Source organism: Lissotriton helveticus, chromosome 2_1 (assembly GCF_964261635.1).
Source record: "Lissotriton helveticus chromosome 2_1, aLisHel1.1, whole genome shotgun sequence".
NCBI lineage: Eukaryota > Metazoa > Chordata > Amphibia > Caudata > Salamandridae > Lissotriton > Lissotriton helveticus.
The window spans coordinates 566,696,746-566,723,902 of record NC_136059.1 but is presented as its reverse complement, the minus strand read 5'-3'; the positions used below and the strand labels follow the sequence as shown (position 1 = coordinate 566,723,902).

The window sequence follows — 27,157 nt, the reverse complement described above, 5'->3', positions numbered from 1 at the left end:
TATGAGTTTCCACAGAAATCCCAGATGATGATGTTCCGCCATTTGGGTGGGCTGATGGGATTAATTTCCTGTACACAGTGACACATTTCTGATATTTCAGACACATAGTCCTCTTACTCCACAGACCGCTGATTGTTTGCTGACGGTTGTTTGTCTCTACATGGTATTTGGGGGTGTAGACTGTCTGGTGGGTCTATAAATATGGTTTCCCCTTAGACCCTATTCCTACTGTTTTGTTATATAGATATTCGTGCCTTCTCAGGAGTGTGAGTGGCAGGAAAGGGCAGAGTTCCACTTAGATTTCTTAGGTTTTTTTCTTCAACTTACCTAAAGATTTGGAGTACAGTGCTTATTGGCCTTGGCTCCTGCGACTCCTAGACTGGGACAGACTGACATGGACTAGTTGCAACAAGGAGTTTTGCCTAGCGGTCCCTTTTGGCCTTCTGGATCAATATTTCATAGTCACTACAGGGCTTAATATTTCACAGTCACTACAGGGCTTGAAGTCCTGACTCTACCCCAGCACCAAAGACAAACCTAATGAGGATTTGTGACAGACATTTGGTTTCAACAGCCATTACAGGGTTTAAAACCTGTAAAATTTGTGAGGTAAAGGGGTGTCAGAGACGAAAGGTAGCTCCGGATAAACGTCCGGTAGCGAGGAAAGAAAGGAAAAAAGACGTCAGCATGCGGGAGTGGTGCCTATATAGGCCCCACACATTGTTTTCAGAGCGGAACCGCATCACTGTAGAGCCGTATGGTGCCACTTACCAGCATGCAGTGGTACTGCTGACATTTTTCAGATCCAGTCTGAAGCATGGGATATATTCAAAACGTGAGGAATCTGCAGCTAGAACCCTCTATCAGAACGTAAACAATTTGTCAAAGTGTTACCAACAAGGATAGCCATGCTGTACCGAAATACAGGACATCACCCAACAATCAACGTTTATACCATGTCCAAGATAACCCCTGTTTAAGGTGGTGCTAGCCACAGACATAGAAGAAGATTAATAAACTATTGACTAGGAATATCTATTTGTAGCTGTAGACATGGTGGGCTTTGGCAGCAAAATAATAGCACAAAAACATGAATAACAATGCTGTACTCACAATAAGGTGAACAGAGAAAAAACATTCCCATTTCCACTTTGATCACAAATCCAATGGGTGGTTCTAAACCTCCCTGAGTTGCCTCTGAAACTGCACTTATTCTTGTACCTGGGAGTTCAGTTATACCACAGTAATGCAAAGATCTTAGAGGGAAACCTAACAAAATTCTTGCAGTCATCAGAGAATCCATACCAACACTACTGCATGACCAGATGACCGCAATAGTAGAAAAGGGGTAGCACTATGAAAAATTCAGCTACCAACCTTGAAGGGAGTGGGCCACTCACTCCCACCCAGACAGTAAGAATTATTATCCATCGGCCCAACTACTGGGCTTGTTTAGTAACCCAAGTGCAGAAGAACCCAGATATGTCAACAACCCTCTCCATTTTGCGGCCAGACCAGTACATCTATAAAACAATACAAGGAAAACCCGAGGTCATGGGTTTTGAGACCTAGTCAAAGGGAGTGGCTCCTAATCAGTGTGATCAGGTAAAACCTTAAAGAAAGAAAAATTTCCTTCTTGAGTCCCCTCACTTACCAGGGTTTCCCCACGGTGACATGCTTCATCATTGGGGCCATTCCAGTTCTCTACGAACTGGGGCGTGCAGCGACTTGCGGAAGTACGTAGGAGCACTTTTAGTGGAAGGCTATGTGTGGTGCAGTGGGTGGAGTGGGTGAAAGGGATTTAAAAATACCTTGCTAGTGGGCTTAAATACTTTATTATCGCTCCTAGGAAGGTTAATCTAAAAAGTGGGTGTTAAACTGGGAAACCTAACTGTAATGCGTAGGAGCTCAGTGTATGATCAACATGTTTTGAGCCAACCCCTAGCTCTTCATCAGGACCACACAGGGACCAGCCCTGTGTATGCCACTCCTAATAAACCTAAATAGGGAAGAATTTTGAGGAAACGCTGCTACTAATAAAGCATGCATAATTTATACATACGATCCCTAGGTCACGTAGTATATTTTGTTTTTAGCGAGTTTGCGCTTCATGGACTCGGAGGGTGGGTAGGGGGGGAGGTGGGGTGGTGTCTCCCTATGAAAAATTTCTATCTCAGGGACGCCGTGCTGGGCACCTAATCCTCTCCCCGCCGGACCGCATCAAGGTATTTTTAAATCACTTTCACCCACTCCACCACACTTTGCACCACACAGTCTTCCACTAAAAGTGCTCCTACGTATTTCCGCAAGTCGCAGCACGCCCCAGTTCGTAGAGAACTGGGATGGCCCCAATGATGAAGCATGTCACCGTGGGGAAACCCTGGTGAGTGAGGGGACTCAAGAAATACATTTTTCTTTCTTTAAGGTTTTTCCTGATCACACTGATTAGGAGCCGCTCCCTTTGACAGGGTCTCAAAACCTGTGACCTCGGGTTTTCTTTGTATGTATAACTAAGGAGGGCGGACCTAGCCATTTACCCTCTACCTTCCTCACCCTTGTGTAACGATCTATAAAACAAGACAGAAATTCACTCAAAGCTACTGGACACAGCCAAGCAATGTTGGAAGCAATGTTTCACCAGCACAAAAACTGCAGACGCATACTCATTGCACCCCAAGTTCCATAAGAGACAATTGCAAATACCGGAAGAGGGATAATATACTCAAGATGGGTGATCTGTGTGCTGAGAGCAAATGGCTAACATTTAATGATACAAGACAAGACAGCACACTACCAGTTAGTCAATTTCTGAGCGATGGTGCAATGACACAACAGACCCATGACCCACACAACATAACCTGCTTTTAGCAGATGGAAGCACACTGAAAGCAGTAACTAAACTGCATTGGACCTCACAACACAGAGAAAGGTGAAAGTGGACCTAGAAAGACTGCTGACATGGTCAATGAGCCACTATCATAATGTTCCCAGCAAAAGTGCAAGAAACACAAGATCTAAATAAATTCTATTTAATGTATTGCACAGAGCTTATCTAGCACCACACGCCTACAAAAGATAAATGAGACTTCAGCAGACACTTACCCAAGGTATGAAGCTAGTGATGTGGGCCTCAAACACATGATTTTGGATTGGCCAACGTAGGAAGAATACTGGGAAAGAGCTACAGACTTTACCTCATTACTCACGGGTATAATTGGAAGTCTACATGCTGGCTTTAAACAAAAGATCGTCCAAAACAAACCTGGAGAATATTCATGGATGTAGAGCTACTGCTTGCCAAGCGACAAATCATGGAAATCAGTGAAGAAGCTACAACTGAAGATGTGGCAGAGGGAACTAAAAGTGGGCAGAAGCAGAGAACAAGGCCGTTTTTGCACAGGTTGCATGTGTTTAACCATCGGGGCTGAAATGCTTCTGAACTACGTCAGAAAAATGATGACCGACCTCCTTAGTCCACAGCAGCCTGACTAGGTTGTGAATCCTGAAATTTCACGCAATACAAGAACATTATTCTCAATATCTTCCCTACATGGGAGACTGAAACCTGGCCCCAGTCCTCCTCTTTCCTAAGACACATACTAAACTGTTGTGTAGTTCCTGCAAATCTATATATGATCTGTTCGTTTAGACAACTGAAACTGAAGGATTGGTGTTCAGACTGATTCCAGACACCCCCAAATAGGTTAGTCTGTAGACGAGCTACTTCATAGTACCACTATACGGCACACAACCTTACCAAGGTGCAAATAGTTTCTGGCAACTATCCAACATGACAATCCTTCCCCCATCATGGATTATGGAAACAGTACAGTACTTTACGCTCAGTCACACATGCACACTTTGTCTCCGAGAGATACACAGAATAAACTGGAGGGACGTTTTCAATAAGCATTTATTGAACCAGCGTCATTCTAGTATAAAATATGTGTGCTGCAACAAACATTAGACAGAAACAGATATATGCGATTATAAGCACCAACAGAGAAAATAAAAGGTAAAATTCTACCATAGTGCTAAAACAGTGAATATATGCCAGCATATAGATACATAACAGTAATCAGAAGTACTCCTACGATGCAAACCCTAAATAGATGTACCCAAGTGTACCTAGCATGTATGTAGGTGTGTAGCCAAGAATCCCCACAGGAAAGATCCAAGCCCATTACCTGATGAGGAGAACGAAGGACTCCATCTTGTTCTCGAGTTGAACAGCCAGCAAGGGAAGTCAAACCACTGCATGCTAGAGTGTCTGCGTGCAGGGACTTTAGTGTCTCGTGTTAGCATGGAAGTTTCTCCTATAGTTTGCCCAGCGAAGATGACCTACTTATATACTCGAGAGGTACCCTCAGGGGTTCTACCTAGATGTGTCATGGTACTGTGGGCATATCGGCCAAGGACGACTACAGTGGTGACTTTTGTACAGTTATTATGCAGAAGATGTTAATCCTGCTGTGATACTAAGAATCCTCATGCATAATAAATGAGGCTAGTTATGGAAGAAAACCACATGACATTTATTCGGCACCTGGGTAAAAGGTCAGCGGCAGAGCAGTTATGTAGAGCAAGGTAAGACATGTAGGTAAAAGGTTGTGCAACTACCTGGGCCTATATTGGGGTACATTGGGGCTCATAACAAAACACTACACATAATGGTTAATAGCAATACCCAAGATCGAACAGAACTTGCATAAGGTGAACAAAATAACAATGGATGCAGGATACAGAATAAACCTGGACAAACTCTCCCCTAGACAGCACAACACGATGGTACTTCACAGCTGCAACATGGAGAATGGTAGATTATGTATTAGCAGTTTGTTTCTAAGTGCAACTGCAATAACAACCATTTCAGGCGTGAAGTATGAATGTACGACATTTAAATAAAAAAAAAATCAATATACCAAATTTGAAAATAAAAAGATAATTATCAAGAAATCAATTTAAAAAAAAATAAACTCTATAGCACCTCCAATTCCTTGTTAAAGACCTTTACTCGGTGCCATAATTAGGATCTTTAGGCAACTATACGGGACAGATTTTAGAAATGAAAATGTGCATTGTAAAGGAACCCTAAAGAATACTGACCAGTAAAGTAACGAATCTAACAATCATCATAATTCTGGGTCAGTAAAAGTAGCAGGTGGCTTGTGAGAGGTGTCTGCATCCGGAGACATGTCTATGATCGCAGTGATTGACCCTTTGAGTGCAGACTGGTAACCGGCCCCAGATGGCGACACTCCTGGAGAGTGTACAAACAGAGTGATTTAACACACATCTGACTGGAAACAACTCACCGCTAGCCTTCTGCTTGTCACGTCGTAGAAAGCATTTTCTGTTAAAATAATGTGATGTCAAACCCAAAAAGAAAAGAAAAATAGCATCCGATAAACTAAACTCCCTATAATTGTGCACTAGCGCAGCACACCGCTGTAGTTAAATTGCATATCTACACAGAGAACATACAATTATTAAACATAAATGGAAAAGAGCAAATACTTACATTTGTCTTTACTGCCATTAGTGTTGTGTAAAAAATCCCCATCTGGGTGAGGCGTAAGAAAATCATCTTCGTCATCTTCCACCACTAAAACAAGAAAAGGGTGCGTGTTAAAATGATGGATCACGTTAATTTAAACAGCTTTCCTAACACGGAAGACCATAGAAAGTACAGCAGCGTTACACATCACGATGACAGACATTCTCTTTCATTTCTTCTCAAAGAAAAGTGCGACTTTCAATGAATGGCACGGACTTGCAATTCATTTCGAGAAACACTCGCGGGCCTTGTGTAAAAACGATGAGCTCAGCACCACCAGGAGCGAGGCAGAAATGCGGCATCAGACCTATCGGGATGACGTTCTCCACATGACGTGACCTCTCGGAACAGCTCCTAACACGGGTCCCTCCACGCGGGGGCACGTTCTTGAAAGTCTACCTAGATACCGTCTCTTAACAATCGGCACTAAACTATATGTAGAATGGTTACCTTGGTTATAAAAGTATGCTGCAATAGTCACAACCCCATTAAAATATAAAAAGCGGTAGTATCACATATCCGCGCAGAAACAATAATAAAAGCACAGTCCATACATAGTACTGTAACTGGATGCCCATAGCAACAGCTAGTAATGAAGTAATACAGAATAATAAAAAAATGGGTGGGGGGGAGGCTAAGCAGAGAGCTGTTTGCTCACTAAAACGATAGAAACATCGCAGCCTTCAAACCAGAAGCGAGCAGTCTCCCACTTGCTACAATACACAAAGTCTAGAGATGCAGCCACTAAAGGAGGAATGAATATTTTTTTTATTGCATAATTACTCATAGCAAATTGCACACCTGTAGCATAAAAGGACAATTCAAAGGGGCCTCGCCTATTTTGTAAACAATAACTGTGTCCAAAGATACAGCAAGCTACTTGCCCCTATTCCGGCAATCAAGTATGTCCTTGGCTCTCCATATTTCCACTTTTGAGGGAAAATTCTACCCATGGAACCCCACTTATACAAGTGACAATCCGGGCCGGAGGGAAACCTGTAAAAGCCAATGGACCTTAAAGCATAATCTATTATAAAAAGCAAAAACCATTAAAAACCGTGCTCACCCCTCACGTCTTAAGCTTTGTTGGGTAGTACTTGTGCAGTATCGATCACCAAAATTGTGACAGTGTTTAAACGATTAATACAGCTACCGGTTTTTTTTGGGAATGTCAGATAAGCAAGGCGCTCTACCTAGTGTGTACGTTGGGAGTGTCTAAATGGATAAGTGAGGGTATGGTGCGTAAGAGTGAACGGAAAAGCCCTTAACCGTTCAATAGGAAAGTCTAAAAGGATTCGGTCTGTGTTTAAACGATTAGTCCCCAATTACAACTGATGTATATCTCATAGCCTAAGGTGCCAATATAGGGTCTGCCAGAATGATTTTTAAACAATGAATCCCCAAGTTAAACCCAGCAGTTCAACCTGGCATGAGAAGAGAAAGGCGGGGCAGTCATCGGCCCCTCCGCGGGCATGGCAGGGCACCCCCCCCCTCGCCTGCTATCCATGATGGGGCGAGCCCCGCCGCGTCATCATGAAGCGGTGGGCGCGCCTCATCATCGATTGGCCCAAGGGACTCTCAAGTGACCCGGAAGTGGTTGGATCTCTTCCGGGTCAAGGGGGAGCAGGGGTCAGGCCCGTTAGAACCGGCCTGGCCAATTTGAGGTTTAAAAAGCCGGGGAGAGCAGGAGGCGTTCTCTTGTTCCTGCGCTCCCAGGCCTGCTCTACCCAGCCTTCTAGGAGGCTGTGATCTTTTTCTTGCTTGCTTTCTTTGTACAGGTCGTGACGGGATGCGGAGACCCGATGCTTCACTTTAGGAGGTCCGGAAGAAGACTCAGAGGACGGTGGCCGGCTTCTTTCTTTTTTGTATTCCCCCTGCAGATTCCGTCGTGCGGTGCGTTATTAAACAGGACCGAGAGCGGAGGAAGCATGCCAGCTGAACAGTGCGCCGAGAGCGGGAGCCGGCGTGTTTTCCATCGTCCCTTGGTCGGGGAGCGGTGCGGCAAACAGTTGGGTTAGGCGCTCGCACGCGCCTGAGGTACTGTGGGGAATCTGGCGTGCTGCGGGAGGGAGGCAGATTGCCGCGAAGCTTACTAAGAGGTTAGCGCACGGTGGAAGTTGCCGTTTTTTCATTTATATAAGTGGCGCGAGTAACAAGGTGGGGGAATTTGGAGCGATAACGTTCACCCCCGCAGCACCGCTGGAGTGCCGCTTCCTGCCGGGTATAGGCTGCCCTGAACAGCAGGGTTTGAGCGCGCTCTCCGCCAGTCCCGGTTTCTGTTTTTGTAGTATGCAATTGCAAATGCAGTGTGAATTGTGCCTGAATTTGGTGTAGGAGGGCGGCCAATTCGTAGTGCAGCACCACAGTTGCTACTTATGTGAAGTAGCTGCTGCAATTTGTTCCCCCTCTTTTTCAATACGGAGTGTTTCAATTTTAGCAATAACGCTGACATCCTGTGTTTCTGGGCAAATCATCTAAGTATCCCCAGTGCATACTATAATATCAAGTGTAAATCAAGTATCTAACTTTACTGTATGTTTTAATGAACGGTGTTCACTTGTGTGCCCAGAGCATATGGTAACCTGTAAAACTTATTTTTGGAGTACGCACAGGGGTACTCATCACGAGAGGTCAGCAGGAGGTGGCACGGAGGACATCGCTTTTAGGAGTCACAGACAGGCCTGCATTTCACTGCTTCTGTGGGCCGCTGGGCTAGAGTTTACTCGCCCAACACCCAGACTAGCTGGTGTGGCGCGGTCCCAGTTGCGTGGTGCCTACGGCCAGTTTGTGTACCCCCAACGTGCGCAGTTAAGGACCTGAATAGGTCCCAGTTAGGTAACAAATAACATTGTGCTTGCAGTGTTATTGCTGAACAGTGCGCAAGTTACCTTGATATTGTTGGCTCAGGAACTATGGCTAGTAAACGTGGTGCGACGCGTTCCCGCATGGAGCATATGTTAGAATCAATGATGCGTAGGATGGCGACAATTGATAGGAAATGGGGGAAGGTAGAGCAATTAGGGCACAGCCTGGCGGAGCTCAGGCAGAAGATAGATGGGCACAGTGTGCCTGCTGGTAGGCCCAAGCGAACAATAGTGCCCCCAAAACCTAGAGGGGAATTAGACTCACTTGCCAGGCGGGCTAGACCCAGGTAGGGAAAAAATCAAGGGACCACATCAAACCAGACTTTAGGGGAAATGCCTTTAGGGGAGGTTCCCTCAGGAGTTCCAGTGACACCGGGGAAGCCCTACACCTATACCAGAGATCCCGTCAAGTGTCTCATTGATCCCTGCGCCTACCCCGCGGTGCCTACGCCAAGTTCGGTGCCTCCCACAGCAATGATAATCCCTATGGTGCCCACACCTAGTCCCGCATCATTCCCGGTGGTTCCTGTTCTTGATCCAGGGGCCCCCACTCCGGTTCCAACATCAACAGGGGTTAATCAGGTACCGCCAGAGTTAGTGGCTCAGATTGCGGTAGTTCTCCCTTGGTTAGGAAGGGGGGAATGTTACCGTCTTCAGTGGGTACAAAAGAGGTAGCGGAGAACCCATTAGCTGAGGCACAGAGGATGGTGGCAAAGATTATTACCGCCCCAAGAAAGGTGCCAGGCGAAGGCCCAGGGGCTTCTAATTTACCCCAACCAGCAGTGCAGGAGAGCGGCATTGGAAAAGACAAGGTGACGGAGCCAGCTGGAGTTGGGGCAATAGGTAAGGAGGTGGCATTGCCATTGCTGGGTGTGGGTGTATTACCCTCTAGGAGGGAGCATTAGGCAAGGCATGTATCACGCGAGGTGAAGGAATTAATATGGTCTGGTGCGTATATCAATATGTTTTCCTTGCTTGTGGATAACAGGGAAATGGAGTATGCCAGGAAGCAGAAGGATTGGATGCTTCCTAGTGAATGGCGGGTTGAAATGTTGAAATTCAGGGTGGAGGAGACCTTGAACAACGGGATTAGGGCTTGCTCTGTATTTATGGCCATAATAGCTGAGCGTTCGCCTAGACTGCAAGCAGAGATGGCGTGTTACCAGAGCAGAGTTACTATGACTAATGACAAATATGGGGGTGTAGGTTGGAAAGACGGACATGAATTTCAGGAAGGCTAAGGAATTTGACCCATCACCTACCTGGGACCGGGTTGACTCAATCTCATGGTTTGATCAGTTTAGCCCAGGACAGCCGGGCAATGCAGTGCAAAACTGGAACAAGGGTCACACTTCCCAAGCACCTCAGCCCTTTCGGCCACCACAAACCGGGGGCACGGTCCCTGGTTCAGGGAACATGGGGGGACGAAAAGGGGTATGTTGGGATTTTAATAGACTGCCATGCACCAGGGCCCAAGGCACTTGTAAATTCAGACACGCATGCTCCATATGTAATCACCCCTCTCACCCAGAGGCAAAATGCCTCAAGAAAAGGAACTCATTCTCAGGAAATAGGGGGTGGAAAAAACAGGAATAAGGAGAAGGTACGAATGGTAACACATTCACCCATTGATGTTCTGGCTATGACTCCTTGGTTAAACAGGTACCCAGACCATGCCACGGCTAGGATTTTACAAGAAGGTTTTTTGTAGTTCAGTTCAGTTTTGTAACTTTATTCAGATATACATCATATCCGTATGGCTTTAGGATTCCGGCAGTTGACTACACAGGGACACCAGAATGTAAAAATCAGCTGTCTGTAAGGTCCAACCCGGGGGTAGCAGCAGTGAAAATTGCAAAAGAACTGTGCCTAGGTAGAATAGCGGGTCCTTTTGATCACATCTCTATGCCCAACTTTGCATGCTCGCCCCTGGGGGTGGTCCCAAAGAAAGAGGAAGGGGAGTTCAGGTCGATTCATAGTCTGTCAGCCCCTAGAGGCAATTCATTAAATGACGCCATCAACGAAGAGATTTGTAGCGTGAAATATGCCTCTTTTGACCAGGCAGTTGATATGCTAAGGGTTCTGGGACCAGGGGCCTTGCTAGCCAAATCAGATATTGAATCCGCCTTCCGGCTACTGCCTGTACATCCATTAGATCACCACCTTCTAGGCTTCTCCTTTCAAGGCAAATTCTACATGGATATGTGCATGCCCATGGGGTGTTCTGTTTCCTGCGCTTACTTTGAAAAATTCAGTTCATTTCTGGAATGGGTTTTGAGACAGGCAACGGGGCACAGATATGTCATGCATTATCTTGATGACTTTCTCTTTCTGGGGTCGGCGGGCTCCCGGGAATGCGCTTGGGCATTGCAGGAATTTTGCGTGCTCATGCCTGCTTTTGGGGTCCCCCTGGCGACCGGGAAGACGGTGGGTCCACCAACCACAATAGAATTTTTAGGCATTGAGTTGGACTCTGTACAGGAATGTTTTCGATTACCTAAAAAAAAAATATTGAAATTTAGAGCGGCACTCCAGCAATGTTAGGCAAAAGATAAAGTAACCTTACATCAGCTACAATCAGCTACAACAGACAGTTGGCCAGTTGAACTTTGCGCTAAGGGTAATACCTATGGCACGACCATTCTCCCGTTCCATCTCTCAGGCCATGACAGGCCTGCAGGAGAAACACATCACACAAGACTGTAGTCTGAGGTTCACCAGGACATGCGGATTTGGATCACATTTCTGGAGGGTTTCAATGGCAGGGTAGTGTGGCCCGGTCCCCCCACTACTTCCGCGGCGTTAGGTTTATGGACTGATGCTGCGGGCAGTCTGGGATTTGGTGCCATACTCTGAAACGAATGGGTGGCTCAGCAGTTGGCGGCTTGGTGGGGTGAGAGTGGTCTGACAGCCAACATAGGTTTCCTGGAACTCTTTTCCATCTGGGTTGCACTTACTGTTTGGCCTCATCATTTGCGTAATCAATCTGTGGTTTTCTGGTCAGACAACATGACAGTGGTGGAATGCATCAATCAACAGACTGCCCTGTGTAAAATTATCCTCCGCCTGTTGAAGGAGATAGTGCTGTTGTGTATGAAGCTGAATGTACAGTTTAAAGCTACACATGTCCCGGGAGTGCTGAATAATGCTGCAGACGCACTCTCTTGCTTCAAGATGCAGGTTTTCAGGGAACACTTACCGTCTGCAGAGGCGACACCAAAACACTTCTCGGAAGCACTCTGGCAGATTGATGCCCCCAGCTACAGAACCTCGTGGCATCTAGCCTAGCGCCCATGACCAGGAAGGCTTACGAAGGGGTGTTTTGGTCTTACTGCACTTTTTTGGGGCAGGATTGGGCGGATAGCTGGCATAAATCAGGGGCATTCCTCCAGCATTAAACAAAGATGGGCGCTCGGCGGCGACAGCCAGGCGTCATGTGGCAGCAGTTTCTTTCTTTGCACAGATCAGGGCACCAGGGACCCCACGAATAGTTTCATAGTGAGGAAGGCACTAAAGGGGTGGCGGCGCCTCCAGGGGACCGCCCCGGACATGAGACAACCGATTGGCTTAGAGCAGCTGACATCACTGCTAACAGCCCTGGGTGGCATTTGCAATTCAATAGGAGAGGCATTACTGTTTAGAGCCGCCTTTGCACTGGCTTTTTATGGAGCATTTAGAGTGGGTGAACTGGTGGCGCGCAACGAACAGGATGTGCTAGGCGGGCTCCAGCTGGAGCACGCGAGGATACAGGGCAACACACTGCTAAAAACCATTAAAAAATCTAAAACGGATTAGGAAGCCCAGGGTGAAGGGATAGTACTTCACCGTTCACAAGATAATCCATGCCGCCCAGTGATGCACCTAGAAGCCTTCCTCCGACAGAGGAATAGTGCAGTGGGGGGACCTTATTAATGCATGCTGACGGTACCCCGCTTACCAGGTTCCAATTTAAAAGGGCATTGGCCATGGCGATCGACAGCACAGGTTTGCATCCAAAGGACTTTGGGACTCATTCATTCAGAATAGGGGCTGCCACAGAGGAAACAGCTAGAGGGTTGCACAGCAACAGTGTGAAAAGAATTGGAAGATGGTCTTCTAATTGTTACAAGCGTTTTGTGCGGCTGCACATGTTGTGAGGGTGGCAATGCAATTGTAGACTGATGCCTGTCCTGTTCGTTTGCTTGTATTTCAGTTTCTCGAACCTGTCACGCAGGGGGGAAACTGCCATCGGTGCATCACCATCAAGATTCTTCACAACAGCGGCCACATCGACAGGACAAGGGAGCACATGTTGTATGGGTCATTGGTCATTCTTATATACGGAGCATGAAATCTGTTTTTCTTTCAGGTAATTACAGACTAAGCTGAGCAGGATGGTTTCAAGGTTTCTTTTCATGGTAAAGGGGGTCTCTGCCTCAGTCAGTTTAGGGGTTTTGTTACAGATCTGTTGGGTAGAGACAGTCCTCCACCCACAATAGTTATCTTGCATTTGGGTGGGAACGATCTGGTAAATTTGGGGAGAAGGGTCCTAATGGAGGATATAATCTCAGAAGTAGGCTGGTTAGCTAAGGCATGCCAAGGCTGCACCGTAGTTTGGTCTCAGATGATACCCAGATTCAAATGAGGGGGGGGGGGAGATTCTGTGAAAGCGTTGAATCACTCAGTAAAGAGTATCAACAATAAAATAGGGAAATAGTTCAGGTCCCCTCAGTTACAAAACATAGCACATGGGTGTGTCGGGGGAGCGGTGCTTCTTAAAAGACTGGGTCCACCTGACTAGATTAGGTAATGAAACCCTATTTGAAAATATAATGGCTTGGCTAGGGAGTGTCAGGGGTAGGCATGACTTTTCAGTTTAGGAGGATAGGGGGTGGGGCCAGATAGTCGGGCAACTACGCTGGCCTGTGGCGGTAAGGTCATGATTGGTGAGCAGTCAATTTAAGGTCCTTAGGGGGCGGCGCCATTCTTGTATGATTCAAGCAATCCGGGCTGAAGATGGCTGAAATGCCAGACACCGGTCCTCTGAAGCTTGTTTCCGGTCCAGGGAAGGCATGGCTTGGCAGTTCGGGCTGGACTGTTCCCATGAGACACAGGCTCAGACTGATTTGCATATGGCCATGTCTGCACTGGGGTGGCAGAGTGGGCTAAAGAACGGTGATGGATTAAACCCAGATCTGTTGACTGGGTGTGACTGTGATTGGTTCAGATGCTCCGTCCATCACCACCCCCTTTTATACCACTTTAGCCACCATAAGTTGGCAGGGTATGCTCTGACGTGAGTCCCTTGCTCACTTTGCCACTGGATTCAAGCAAGCCGGGCTGAAGATGGCTGGAATGCCAGAAACCGGTCCTCGGAAGCTTGTTTCCGGTCCAGGGAAGGCATGGCTTGGCAGTTCGGGCTGGACTGTTCCCATGAGGCACAGGGTCAGACTGATTTGCATATGGCCATGTCTGAACTGGGGTGGCAGAGTGGGCTAAAGAACGGTGATGGATTATACCCAGATCTGTTGACTGGGTGTGAGTGTTTGATTGGTTCAGATGCTCCGTCCATCACCACCTCCTTTTGTACCATTCTTGTATGAGGTCGCCCAGGGGGAGAGAAGTGGTCTCTCCTAAAACTCCGGTACATCCGGTTGGCGGGGGAGGGGGGAGTCACGCTTTCTTTAGGCTGGTTGGCCACCCCGCACCGGCACAATTACATCACTAAACGGCACAGAGTGCAAGGGTCCCCCTTTTTAATCTAGTTCAGGGAGCGTACGGGGGTAACCGGGGGAGAGGGAGGGGGGGGGGGGGAGTACCCTATCGGTAAACGAGCCCTCTGGGCATGCGCACTCCTGCGGGAGGGCGTGGCTAATTGATAAGGATCTGACACCAGTTAGCAACCTTGTCGTAGGCGGGGGAGGGGGATGTTCGGTAGTCCCTGGCCATAGAGAAAGGCGGGGGCTGTCATCGGCCGGTCGCGAGTATGGCGGGTCACCGCCCCTCCCCCTCGCCTGCTATCCATGATGGAGGTTACGCCGCCGCGCCATCATGACGCGGTGGGCGCGCCTCATCATCGATTGGCCCAAAGGGCTCCCAAGTGACCCAGAAGCAGTTGGATTGCTTCTGGGTCAAGGGGGAGCAGGGGTCAGGCCAGTTAGAACCGGCCTGGCAAAGACAGGGTTTAAAAGGCCGGGGAGCGCGGGAGGCTTTCACTTGTCCCCGTGCTCCCAGGCCTGCCCTACCCAGCCTGCTATGAGGCTGTAATCTTTTTACCCACCCACCATCCCCTAAAAGCAGATATTGGTTATTGTATTATAAAGTTGTTAATATGTTTTTTTACCCAAATGTGACAGGTGTGTCGTACGATTATTTTGTTCCTTCGGACTTTTTTCCCCGTTTGTAGGTCATCAATCTTATTTATTGCTATTCCTTGGTCAGGCGGTAAGGTCATGATTGGTGAGCAGTCAATTTAAGGACCTTAGGGGGCGGTGCCATTCTTGAATGTGGTCGCCCAGGGGGAGAGACAAGTGGCCTCTCCTAGAACTCCAGAGGCAGTACATCCGGTTGGCTGGAAGGGTGCGGGGGGAGTCACGCTTTCTTTAGGCTGGTTGGCCACCCCGCACGGGCACAATGACGTCACTAACCGGCACAGAGTGCAAGGACCCCCCCTTTTTAATCGAGTTCAGGGAGCGTACGGAGGTAACCGGGGGAGGGGGGGTTCCCTCTCGGTAAACGGGCCCTCTGCGCATGCGCACTCCTACGGGAGGATGTGGCTAATTGATAAGGATCTGACACCAGTTAGCGACCTTGCCGAAGGCCCAATTAGGATACGCAGAAAAGTAATTGATGTATGATTATGGTTCAGATATTAGACTCGGATAGGAAATACTTTGTATTAGAAGGATGTTAAGGTTAGCCATCTGATATCTGTACAAATGAATTGTAATCAAATGTCATGTTATGTTTTCTGCATAAAAAAAGATGTGTAAATATTATTTAATTTTTTTATTTGATTTTATGTTTTAATAAATACGGCCGGGGGTTGTACGACCCCCGCCTCCAAAGAAATCCTCTTTTTAAAAAATTTTTTTTTAAAGACCTTTATTGTACAAAATGCATCTTACACAGCTTACAGCTTTACAACCCCTCGGGGCCAGCCGCCTGAATCAACAACCATACGCAACAGTATCAGGTGAACACAGCCGTATGGCCGACAACCCGGAGGTCCGGCGGCATAATGTGCTTCGTGTGTAGCATTCAAAATTTTAGCAAACCACATATCTCAATGAGCAAATAGGTCTGTGAGGTTTTATTGTTTGTAGAGCAATAGTGGGGGCGTCACAGTCAATAGCCGGATAACAGCCGGCACCCATGAGCGCATATAACCGGTAAGTATGTCAGTAAGTATCTTCTCCCATGGGGATGTGGGGCATCAATGCGGAAGAGTAGTGTGATACAGTATCGCAGATTTGTTATGGATGAATGCCTATATAGCTTATTATACCTTGTGGGAGAATTTCGTGAGGACGGCAGCGTTTGGCGGGAACCGCCACAGCCATGTCCGCGGACTCAGTGGTCCCATGAATGTGGCTTCACTCAGTAGCGGTGGTTCGAGCAAGCTAGCCGGTGTTGTGAAACACAATCTAGATCCACCTACCCATCTTCAGGCAGTATGTGTGTGTGGCGGCCGGTCCCCTTGTCCGTGTTAGGGTGATGTCGTGTAATGTCGGCCCTGGAAAGGGGGAGGGGGGGCCGAGCGTATTGATCAGGTTATAGTGTCTGGAGGCGGTCGTGTAGCACGTACTGTGTCTTTACTAACAAAAGCAAGAAAGCCTGGTCAGGGAGCCGAACCAATGCATCGATAAACATCCAATCCTCAACTGGGGGGGCATATATACAAAGGGGATACGACTCTGGATTGGGTGTATGTGCGTGTTCGGGGTAAATAAGGGTAGGGTTGCAGCATCTGCGTGTGTGTAGGTCTGATGATCAGGGACATCATGGAGTTGACGCGTCCGTATGGGGGTGGGGTCCATCACAGGGGCACCCAGGGGATGCTCGTGGAGCGCAACCTGTGGGACGGCTCCATCTAGGTCATAAAGGAAGGAGCTGACGTGTATATGTGGAGGCGGAACAATAAAGTTTCATCGCCGACAGCAGAGCACATCGTGTAGGTAGCTCGGAGTGGGTGGTGCGCAGTCGGGGCGCGTTGTGTGATGTGCAGCATGGCAGGCGGCGTAGGGGTGTGGGTCCCAGCCAGCGTTACCCAGTTGGGGGGGGGGGGGTGAGGGAGAAGTGAGCTGGTGGGGGGAGCTGTGGGTGCAAGAGCAGTCCGCAGTGATCCGCATAAACGTATGGAGGCCAGATGAGAGTTCCCTCAAGTGATCCCCTGTTCTAGGCATTTCTGTTGGAAGGATTGGAGGATGTCATCCCAGTAATGTGCAATGGGGAATTTCCTAAGCCCTGCTGTCTCCTCCCGTCGTAAGATTGTGCCTTCCGCTCGTGCCCAATTGGTGAGGGACATGCACCAGTGCCGTATATATACGGGGGGGTGTCGGCCTTCCACCACTTTGTGAGCAGTCGTTTGGCCGTGATCAGTCCGAGACCCCAATATCGGGCCGGCACTTTGTTGAGTTTAGTGCGGTTGTACAGCCCTAGAATACAGGCTTCCCAAGTTCTCGGCACGCGTTCGTTGGTGCAGTGTGTAAGCAGCGCTGTTACCTCATCCCAATATTGCTGGATGTTGGGGCAAAACCAGAGCATATGTAAAAAGTCTGCACCCACCCGGGAGCAGCGGCTACAGGCGGTATCTGTGACTGAAAAGTATCTGTTGATCTTGTCCGGTGTGAGATAGGCGCGGTGCAATATGTAGAGTTGTATGATTTTGAATCGGGGGTTGGTGGGATGTTAACTGGCCCAGTGAGCACCATCGCCCATTCTTTGTCCGTCCAATCCCTCCCTCTGTCCGCCACCCATTTCTCCCTTAGCTGCGAGGTAGTGGGTTGTGTGTGAATCAGAAGGGCTTGCGCTAACCAATGCACTATATGGGAGCAATTGCACATAACATGGAGGTATTGCATGAAGTAATGTGTCGGTGGTTCTTCAGATATGTCACCCCATGCGGCAGTCAGCGTGCGGACGAGGACGCATGCAATAGGAATTGCCCATTCGGGAGGGTCGTATCTCCCGCGAGGGTCGCAATCCAAAGAAATCCTCTCTCATGACTATCTGTAATAAATGTTGGTTAAACACAAGGAGGGGGAGGGGGATGTTCGGTAGTCCCTGGCCATATGAGAGTGCAAAAATTATCCGTGGTTGTAAATAATATATGCGATTGAGTAAATTCCAACTAGAAAGTTGCCCTGATCGCCTACCAGTTGGTTTTAGCTCACGTTAACTAAACTGCTCGGAGACTTGCACGATGTGGACCCAGATCCCATTGGTCCTGGAGCGGATGTGTTGTGGGACATGAAACTGTTCCAAAGTCCCTCAATGCTAGCTTTAACTATTCAATGCTTCCATTTGATTGTAGTGCGCCATGGAGTTGCTTTCTGGTGTGCGGTTACTAAGTGTGCCCTGCGGCCTCCAATCCAACAACTGGCAAGGCTTTTCCAATCTTTTGTCTTCAGTACAGCGTGTCCGGGTCCAGGATCGATCAACTTCGGTGAAGCGACTTGCATCTAGTTTTGTTTCATTCAGGTCCCTTCGCATGACGTTCAAATGAATTTGCAAAATTTAGCCAGGCCTGAGGGCACTGAACAAGAAAGAAAAAAAAAAAATCAAAGCAACTGCATATGCGCATGTTCAAACCCCATGCCTTATGAACATTTGTTTAAAAAAATTCTGGTGGTATTTGAGTAAGGCAGGACAGCAGTATATAAGCTGTTCCATGGACTCTGATCTGAAGTTAAACATCCTGCATTTGACAACTCTTCAGCAGGGATTTCCAGCCAGGGTTTAATTTCTTTATGGGTAATAACACTATAGGAACCCATTGGATCTCTTTCAGACATTTCTTTCCTAAGGCGCTATTTGGGAATGGCTGAACGTTATTTGCATCATGTGACTTCATTAGGCACAACAGCACACCAATAGCCTTGAATCAGGCCACATCTTCTTTTCTTGATAGCTGGGGGATTTGGCTATTTAGCAGCTTCTTTATTGCTGCATAGTTCACTTCCTCTAGGGACCAACTGGTTATAGAGAGGCCCAATTCTGCTCCAGCATCAAGAAAATACTTTTGCTATGGGTTAGGTCTCCCTTCAATTATTTTCAGTAACATCCTTTAATGATCCTTTATGGCCTTTAAGTGTCTTAAACCAGTATTTTAGCAGGGTGCTCCTAAATTCATAATTTTGTTGCACCAGACCAAAAGCAAGTCGAATTAGGTCATTACATGTGAATTTAGGGAGTCCAAAAAGCCTTTTATAACACTGGCACTGTGCTTTTCCCACTTGAGGATATAATTCGACTCGCAATGGAGGAAAATTCTATGAGAAATTCTGCCATTTTGAGGGTCGAGCGTAGCGCAGCGTGCATGTGCTGCTCTAGGAGAGGGCCTCTTGGAATCACTCCAGACTTCCCAGAGTCTTCTCCGTGTGGGTTGGACTCCTCCCACACATTCCATTGGCCTTTGTTTGTGTCTTTCAATAATGAAAGCACGCAACTGGCCAAAGACTGGTGCATGTCCCGCCTTTCCTCTAAACGTTCACTCCCATGGCCTAGGGGTCTCGGGAGCGAGCAGCGGCACGCAGGCTGGCAGCTGGTCGTGGATCAGGTACTAATTTATAGCGCAGTCGCTTTCACATCTGCGCTTGTTGTCCGGGGGTTGAAACTCTACCTACATTTAAAGCTGTAAAGTGCTTCCCAAGAAGGCAAGTGTTTCAGCGCCAACGCATCACCTAGGGGTAGAAGGCGCTATATAAATGTTTCATTACAATCAAACACAATATAAAATACAGCCTTCCTTGGCTCAGAGGTTAGGGGCTGACATACAACGCAACAGCGACATCGGATGGCCAGTTACCGCATAGCACTGTGTTAGCCGTGTGTGGAAGTAGTTTATGCACATTTATCCTCATCAGTTACATTCAAGTCTGGTGTTGGGTTACAGCAGGTCCGTAATTCACCCTGGAATTGTATTACTGATAATATCCATACCTACACAGAGTATCCTGTAGTAAGCCTCACTTCCTCCATTGTGTAAAGGTTACCCATCATCCCGGCCTGCAGGGAATTTGCTTTGTTTTCCACGCACGTGGTCCCAATGTGAAACGTGACGTCCTTTGTGCTGGAGCAAGCCAATACAGGTTGCAGTTGAGCTACAGCGAATGTCTCCACTTCTTCCAAGGAATCATTGTGACTGACCAAAGACATGCACAGGGCAATTCAAGACAAGTGTTGTAAAAAACAGTAACCTCCAAAGCACAGAACCACGTAGTGGCCAGGTCTGAAGGAGTGCCAAAGGGTGCAGAGTTAGAGTGGATTTTAGTAGATTTAATAGAGCAAAATCGACCGAAGGTATTGGAGCTCTTTACACAAGCACCATTTAGGTTACACAAGGCTCAAACCTCGTTCCCCAGCTCTAAAGTCGGCAACTCTCGACGTGAGGCTACATTCTCACCCCAATTCAGTGGGTTAAATAAATACGACAAAACAGTGATGACAGGAAAATTGAAAGGGGGAAAAATTCATGTATAAACAGATATCGGAAGGAATAGAAAACAGATATGGATTTACACTCTACTCAATGCAATATAAAAATACACCACATGTTACATTTATATAGTGTCTACTAAACCTCTTCAGAGGAACTGATTGCCCTTAAAGGTTTAGTAGACACTGGTTGTCTTCACTCTATGGCGGCTGATAGCGGGCGAGGGAGTTGCAGGAACTGTGGCTTCCTGTTAACACCAGGTATGGAAGAAAGGGAAAGTGGGGAAGCATAGAGAGTTGCTAATACCCCCTTACTCTGCTCTCTCTAAATTGTAGATCGCTAAGCAAACACTGTTTAGACATTTTTGATCTACTCATGGACCAAAAATCAGCTGGGCTATTTTTAGTCAAGACCTGGCTTAATGAGTTATCTGCCCCGGATATACTTGACGCACTACCTGAAGGCTATGCTATCCTTCAGGTGGATAGATCCGGTAAAGCAGGGGGGCTGGGGGGGAGACCATGCTGTGATAATAAGGAAAGATTTTCAGCTAAAAAAATTTAAACTGCAGATGTCCAGCTTATTTTAAACTTGAATATCACTAGTATCAAATCTATTGTTCGACTTCCCATCTACAGACCGCTTGGTCCGCCAAGAGCTTTTATTGAAGTACTCGTGGAAATTCTGCCCTCCTATGCTATCCGTTACCCCAACTTCATCCTCTTGGGAGAGCTGAATCTTCACTTCGAAGGTAAAGTTAGTAAAGAATCTGTGGAGGTGACCCAAGGACTATGGGCGATGAGTCTTAATCAATTGGTCCATATTCCTACGCATAGTAGGGGTCATACTTTGGATAATATCTTTACTAGTAGTACGGAGGTTGAAGCTCTGCTTCCGGTCCCAGTAGTTTGGTCCAACCATTATATTCTCCCTTGCAGGATTATGAATACAAGCAGAGAAAGCAGTCTAAGCCCAGAATGGTTCGGAAATGGGGTGCATTAACCCAGGACATCTTTGAGGAAAAACTAGCCTCAATCACCCCTGATCCAGGGGCCGAAACTGAGATAGCAGAGAATTTAGTCTCCCTATGTATCAAAGAGGCAGAGTAACCAGGAACTTTATAAGCTAAATAATAATAATAATAATACCACTCAGTGCCACATAATTAAGCGCCACATATTTACACTCTACTCAATGCAACATAAATACACTCCATATAATTCCACTCAGTACCACATAATTACACGTTGCATAATTACACTCTACTCAATGCAACATAAATACACTCCATATAATACTACTCAGTACCACATAATTACACGTTGCATAATTACACTCTATTTAATGCTGCATAAATAAACTCCACATAATATCACTGTGCCACATAATTACACAGCACATAATTATGCTCTACTCAATGTAAAATAAATACACTCCACAAAATACCACTCAGTGCGACAGTTACAGGTCACATAATTACACTCTACTCAATGCAACATAAATACACTCCACATACCACTCAGTACCACATAATTACAAGTCACATAATTACACTTTACTCAATGCAACATATATGCACTCCACATAAATGCACTCTATGCCACATACCACCAATCAACATAAATGCACTCCACACCATGACAATTTCACTAAGCATAATTTCACTCAACACCACAGATACAGGCCACACAATTAATCTCCACACATTTCAAATACACACCACATAATTACACACCAAACAACATATTTCAACTCCACAATCCACAACGTACCTTCAATCCACACCATATAGTGGCACCACCTGCGCACCAAACATCCCTCACACCACCATTCTGCATCTGCTCACCACCTAAGCATCACCTAAACATCACCTAAGCATCACGTCAGTCTGCCCTCGGAATCTGGCATCTGTTGATTCTCCCCTAGTGTGTGTCTGCTGCTCGTGTTCTAATTAAATTACTTTTTTCCATCCTCCACTGCCTTGTTATTTCTGACCCGCTCCCCCATAACAAAAACAATTATAACAAACAAGCATGAGAACAGGCAGGAAGAAGTTGCCAGCAGTGCAAGTACAAAAAAACTAGAAGACATTTTATATGTTAAAATCTTTTTTTAATCAGGTTGTTCAGTTGTATATAATATAGTCTTGGTTTGTATAAAGGTAACACAAATGCTTAACACTTTTTATAATAACTTTTTAACATGATGCACAGCAGCCACGATGCTCTACAGCATAGCCAAAAGTTCTGGCTAAACACATAAGGTCCCAAAGGCGAGACCTATTGGCTATGCCAATGCTTGTTATTAGCTTATGTGTGCATGCTTCATCAGGGCTCATGGCCCAGAACTGGAGTCAATGGCCTGCTGTCAAGAGGCTTTACATGTTTACAGGGTATGAGACGAGGATGACCGCAGTCGCCTCTCTTTGAACTGGTGATTAAGCCACTGTCAAGGTGGATTAAAAATGTTGGCTGAGTCGAGTGCCTCAATTGGGTTGGCTAGAAGGAGGAAGATTGGCCCTTATGTGCAGATGACCTTTTGCTGTTCCTTCCCTATACCTGATGGACAGGAGATAATTGAGTGCAAATTTTACATCTTTATGGAGAAGCTTCAGGTCTCCTAGTAAACTGGGATAAGCCGGTTCAATTTCCAATATGAGAAACAGACCCAGTGGGAGACTGGGTCTCACCACTAAGTAGATTAACCCAGAGCTTCAATTACTTAGGCATACACATTTTACCAAATCCAACACTTAACTGTAAACTCAATCCATCCTCACCAATTGTTTATCTGCAAAAGGACCTCCTTTTGGGATTCCTTTCCAATTACCGTTAATGACAGTGTGTCAAATGCCAAAATTACTGCTTTACCAACAAGCATTTGCAATACAATAGGTCTCGCATTTACGAGAGTTTGAGCTATTATTTTTGTTTTTAAAACATCAATAAAAGGCATCGTCATTTACAATGCAAATAGCTCAAACTCGCGGACATGCAAGACCTATTGCATTGCAAATGCTTCTTTCCCTTGTTTCTTCCTCCTTGTTTCTTACCCTCCCCATCCCTAACCCTTCTGAAATGTTGTTGCCTCCCTCTCCGTGTGAGCATCTGCACCAGGCCCAGCTGACTGACTTATTTCTCTTTTTCCAAGTATATCCCCCCCCTTCTTTCTCACCCCTCTATAAGGTCACTCATGGCACAGAAAAAAACCTCGAACTAAATTAAAGTACTTGGGTGCAGCTACATAATACAAAGCGAGGCACATTAAATATTAAATACGAAAAAACAGCATACAAATAAAAACACAGACCGAAAATAAAGTACTCAGTGCATCTTTAAAACAAGCTATTGCCGTTGTGCCCCACACAGCACTTGAGGGAGGGGGAGGAACAGCAGAAAGAGTGGGATGGGGTGGAGGAGGGAGGGGAGGGAAAGAGAAGACACACGTGACGGCCTGGAAAGCAGACACCTTGCTGAACTCTCCCTGAACCTTCCCTTGACACTCCTCCTTAGATAACAGAACAACCATAAAACTCAGACGCCGTAGACTTGGTGTCTCAAGGGCGTGTACAAAAAAGCCACATTGCGGTAACGAAAAACCCCGCACAACAATCAGAACACAGGTTTTTAAATAAATATTGACATTTCACAATAGAAAGCATGGGTAGGATTACAAGTCCTCCTAAAATACTTTAACCGCAATATGACTTGCTAAGCGAGCAGCGCATGCGCTCTGCAACGCTAGGCGAGACCTAAAAAGCTGCAATGCGGTCCAGGTTCAAGTTCAAGAATTTATATAGCGCACTACTCACCCAGAGGGTCTCAAGGCGCTTGGGGAGGGGGTTCATTGTTTATCGAATAGCCAGGTTTTTAGTTCTTTTCTGAAGGAGATGTGGTTCTGTGTAAGGCGGAGGTGAGTGGGGAGTGAGTTCCAGGTCTTGGCTGCCAAGTAGGAGAAGGATCTACCTTCCATGGTGGATCTTTGGATACGGGGAACTGCGGCGAGGCCTTGATTGGAGGATCTTAGTTGGCGGGTGGGTGTGTAGAAGGATAGTCGAGTGTTGAGGCATTCGGGCCCTAGTTTGTAGAGGGCCTTGTGTGCGTGGGTGAGGAGACGGAATGTTATTCTCTTGTTGACGGGAAGCCAGTGGAGGTCTTTCAGGTGGCCGGTAATGTGATCTTGGCGAGGGATGTCCTAAATGAGCCTCGCTGATGCGTTGGAGTTTTTTCTGTAATTTGGCTGTAATTCCGGCGTAGAGGGTGTTTCCGTAGTCTAGTCGACTCATAACCAGTGCGTGGGTGACAGTCTTTCTTGTTTCGGTGGGGATCCAATGGAAGATTTTTTTGAGCATACGAAGTACGTTGAAGCAGGAGGATGAGACGGCGTTGACTTGTCTGGTCATCGAGAGGGAGGAGTCTAGGATGAAGCCTAGGTTACGTGCGTGGTCTGTGGGTATGGGTGCTGGGCCCAGATCCGAAGGCCACCATGAGTCGTCCCAGGCAGAGGGGGATGACCCTAGGATGAGCACTTCCGTTTTGTCTGAGTTAAGTTTTAGGCGGCTGTTTTTCATCCATATGGCTACTTCTTTCATGCCTTCGTGAAGATTGGTTTTGGCGGTGTTGGGGTCTTTGGTGAGGGAAAGAATCAGCTGGGTGTCGTCAGCGTAGGAGATGATGTTAAGGTTGTGTTGGCGCGCGATGGAAGCGAGTGGACTCATGTAAACGTTGAAGAGGGTGGGACTGAGTGATGATCCTTGTGGTACACCGCAGATGACTTCGGTGGCCTCTGATTTGAATGGGGGAAGTCGGACTCTGAGTTCTCCCAGCTAGGAACTAGATGGTCCAGTCCAAGGCTTTTCCTTTTATGCCGATGTTGCTGAGGCGTTGTATGAGGGTGCTATGACAGACAGTGTCGAAGGCGGCGGAGAGGTCGAGTAGAAGGAGGGCCACTGTTTCTCCGTTGTCCAGTAGTGTTCGGATGTCGTCTGTTGCTGCGATGAGGGCGGTTTCGGTGCTGTGTTTGGCTCGAAAGCCGGACTGTGAGGGATCGAGGGAGTTGTTGGATTCGAAGAAGGCGGCGAGTTGGCTATTGACGGCTTTCTCAATGACTTTGGCCGGGAATGGGAGGAGGGATATGGGGCGGTAGTTTTTAAGTTCAGAGGGGTCTACTGTGGGTTTCTTCAGGAGGGCGCTGACTTCGGCATGTTTCCAGCTTTCTGGGAAGGTAGCAGTGTTGAAGGAGCAGTTGATGACATCGCGGAGATGGGGTGCGATGGTTGAGTCTGCTTTGTTGAAGATGTGGTGGGGACAAGGGTCGGTTGGCGAGCCAGAGTGGATGGAATTCATTAGGCGGATGGTGTCTTCAGTGGTGATTGGGTTCCAGGTGCTGAGGTTGTTAGAGGGCGTTTTAGGTACTGAGGGGGGTGGAGAGGATTGTTAGTTGGAACGGTTTTTGAAGCTGTTATGTATGTCGGCGATTTTGTTGTAGAAGGAGGATAGCGAATCGCAGAGATCTTGGGAGGGAGTGATGTCGTTTGAGGCTGCGGTGGGGTTGGTGAATTCTTTGACGATGTTGAATAGTTCCTTGCTGTTATGTGCGTTGTTGTCGAGTCGATTCTTGAATGCTGATTTCTTGGTGGATCGAATCAGCTGGTGGTGTTTGCGGGTGGCTGCCTTGAGGGTGGTCATGTTGTCGGTGGTAGGGTTTTTTCTCCATGTTTTCTCGAGAGTACGGCATAGCTTCTTGGATTTCTTAAGGTCATCGTTGAACCAGGGGGCCTTTTTGCTGTCTTGTTTGGTGTGATGGTTTTTCAATGGTGCTAATTCGTCAGCGCTGTGAGTGATCCATTGTTTGAATTTGATGGCAGCTTGGTTTGGGTCCGATGAGAGGGCGGGTGGGTTTTGGTTGAGCGATGTGAGGAGTTGGTTGTGGTGATTTTGTTCCATTTTCTTCGGGGAATAGGTTGTGGGGGGTTGTGGGTCAAGGTGGTTTTGTAGCTGAAGTGAACACAACAGTGGTCTGTCCAATGGAGAGCTGTGGTGCGATCGAAGGAGAATTACCCTGAGGTAACTCTGGCGCACGTCTTCGATAAGAGACATGTCTCAGAAGTTCATGTAGGAGGGGAAATACTCAAGTTTCAAGTGTGCCTCAGTATGCTAGATACAAGGCTATACTGTTGGGAGTCCAGTTCCTATTATAAAGGATTGGCTGTTCAGTGAACAAGATGATCCATCCATCCGTTGCAATTTGCAGTTGCCTTCAGGCCGCAGGCTGTTAAGGTACCTGTACAATGTTTGCCCACCAACACGCTGCATGACCCCCACAAAGTCGGTTTCTGGGCTGCCGCCACTGGGCGCTGAAATGGATTGGCTGATCATGGGAAAAACCCCACTATGGTACAGTAAGATAAAAATGGAGGTAGCAGAGTTGGAGGGATTAGGGCAAAAGAACCTCATCATCTCTAAATTGTGTGTGTGTTAAGAACGGATTGATTGAGACACCACACAGTTTTTCAGGTACATACAATTAAGACACGCGCTAGACCACTATAAAGTGAAGTTAGGGTCCATCCCCGACTTCAACACACTGCAGGCTAAGATTACCTTAGAGGCTGTGGGGCAAACATGGCATTTCATGAATATGCATATACTGGACAATAAAAGCTCATGACAAATTCACCACACTGAGCAAGACATGGGAGCAAGATGCTGGGCCGCTGGAAAGTGAGCATTGTGAAGAAGCCAGACTAGTTCAGAGAACCTGCTATACTGAGACACCAACACCTCATCTAGTTTTAAATTATGCACATGTTCCACTACTCACGAAACAATGGATTTGGAAGATGGATTTTTTGGATTCCCCGTCATGCACTCGCTGTGGGGTTGACTATGATTGACTTCAAGCTGTTTGGCTGTGCCCGTGATTGGAAGAGTTAGATGGACTTTTGGGAGTACTGGGTGGGTCTATGGATGTTAACCCCCAAAATATGTCTCTCTCCTTTTGTTCAAGTTTTTCGTTCTATTCTTCCTTTTCTCCAAATAGTTTTCTTCTGCTTGCGAAGACTATTTGTCTGAAAAGGTAATCCTTCTACTACTGCTG

The 27,157-nt window shown here is 47.0% G+C and overlaps 1 protein-coding gene across 2 annotated transcripts in view; it reads right to left on the bottom strand.

Moving 5' to 3' along the window:
• CERT1 (ceramide transporter 1) overlaps positions 1 to 27,157 on the bottom strand; it is a 911,140-nt gene that overhangs the window by 509,837 nt on the left and 374,146 nt on the right. For both annotated transcript variants that reach the window (XM_078675236.1, XM_078675235.1), the window contains exon 6: positions 5,522 to 5,605. In XM_078675236.1, the coding sequence (XP_078531362.1) occupies positions 5,522 to 5,605 (84 nt within the window). The remainder of the gene's footprint in view (positions 1 to 5,521; positions 5,606 to 27,157) is intronic.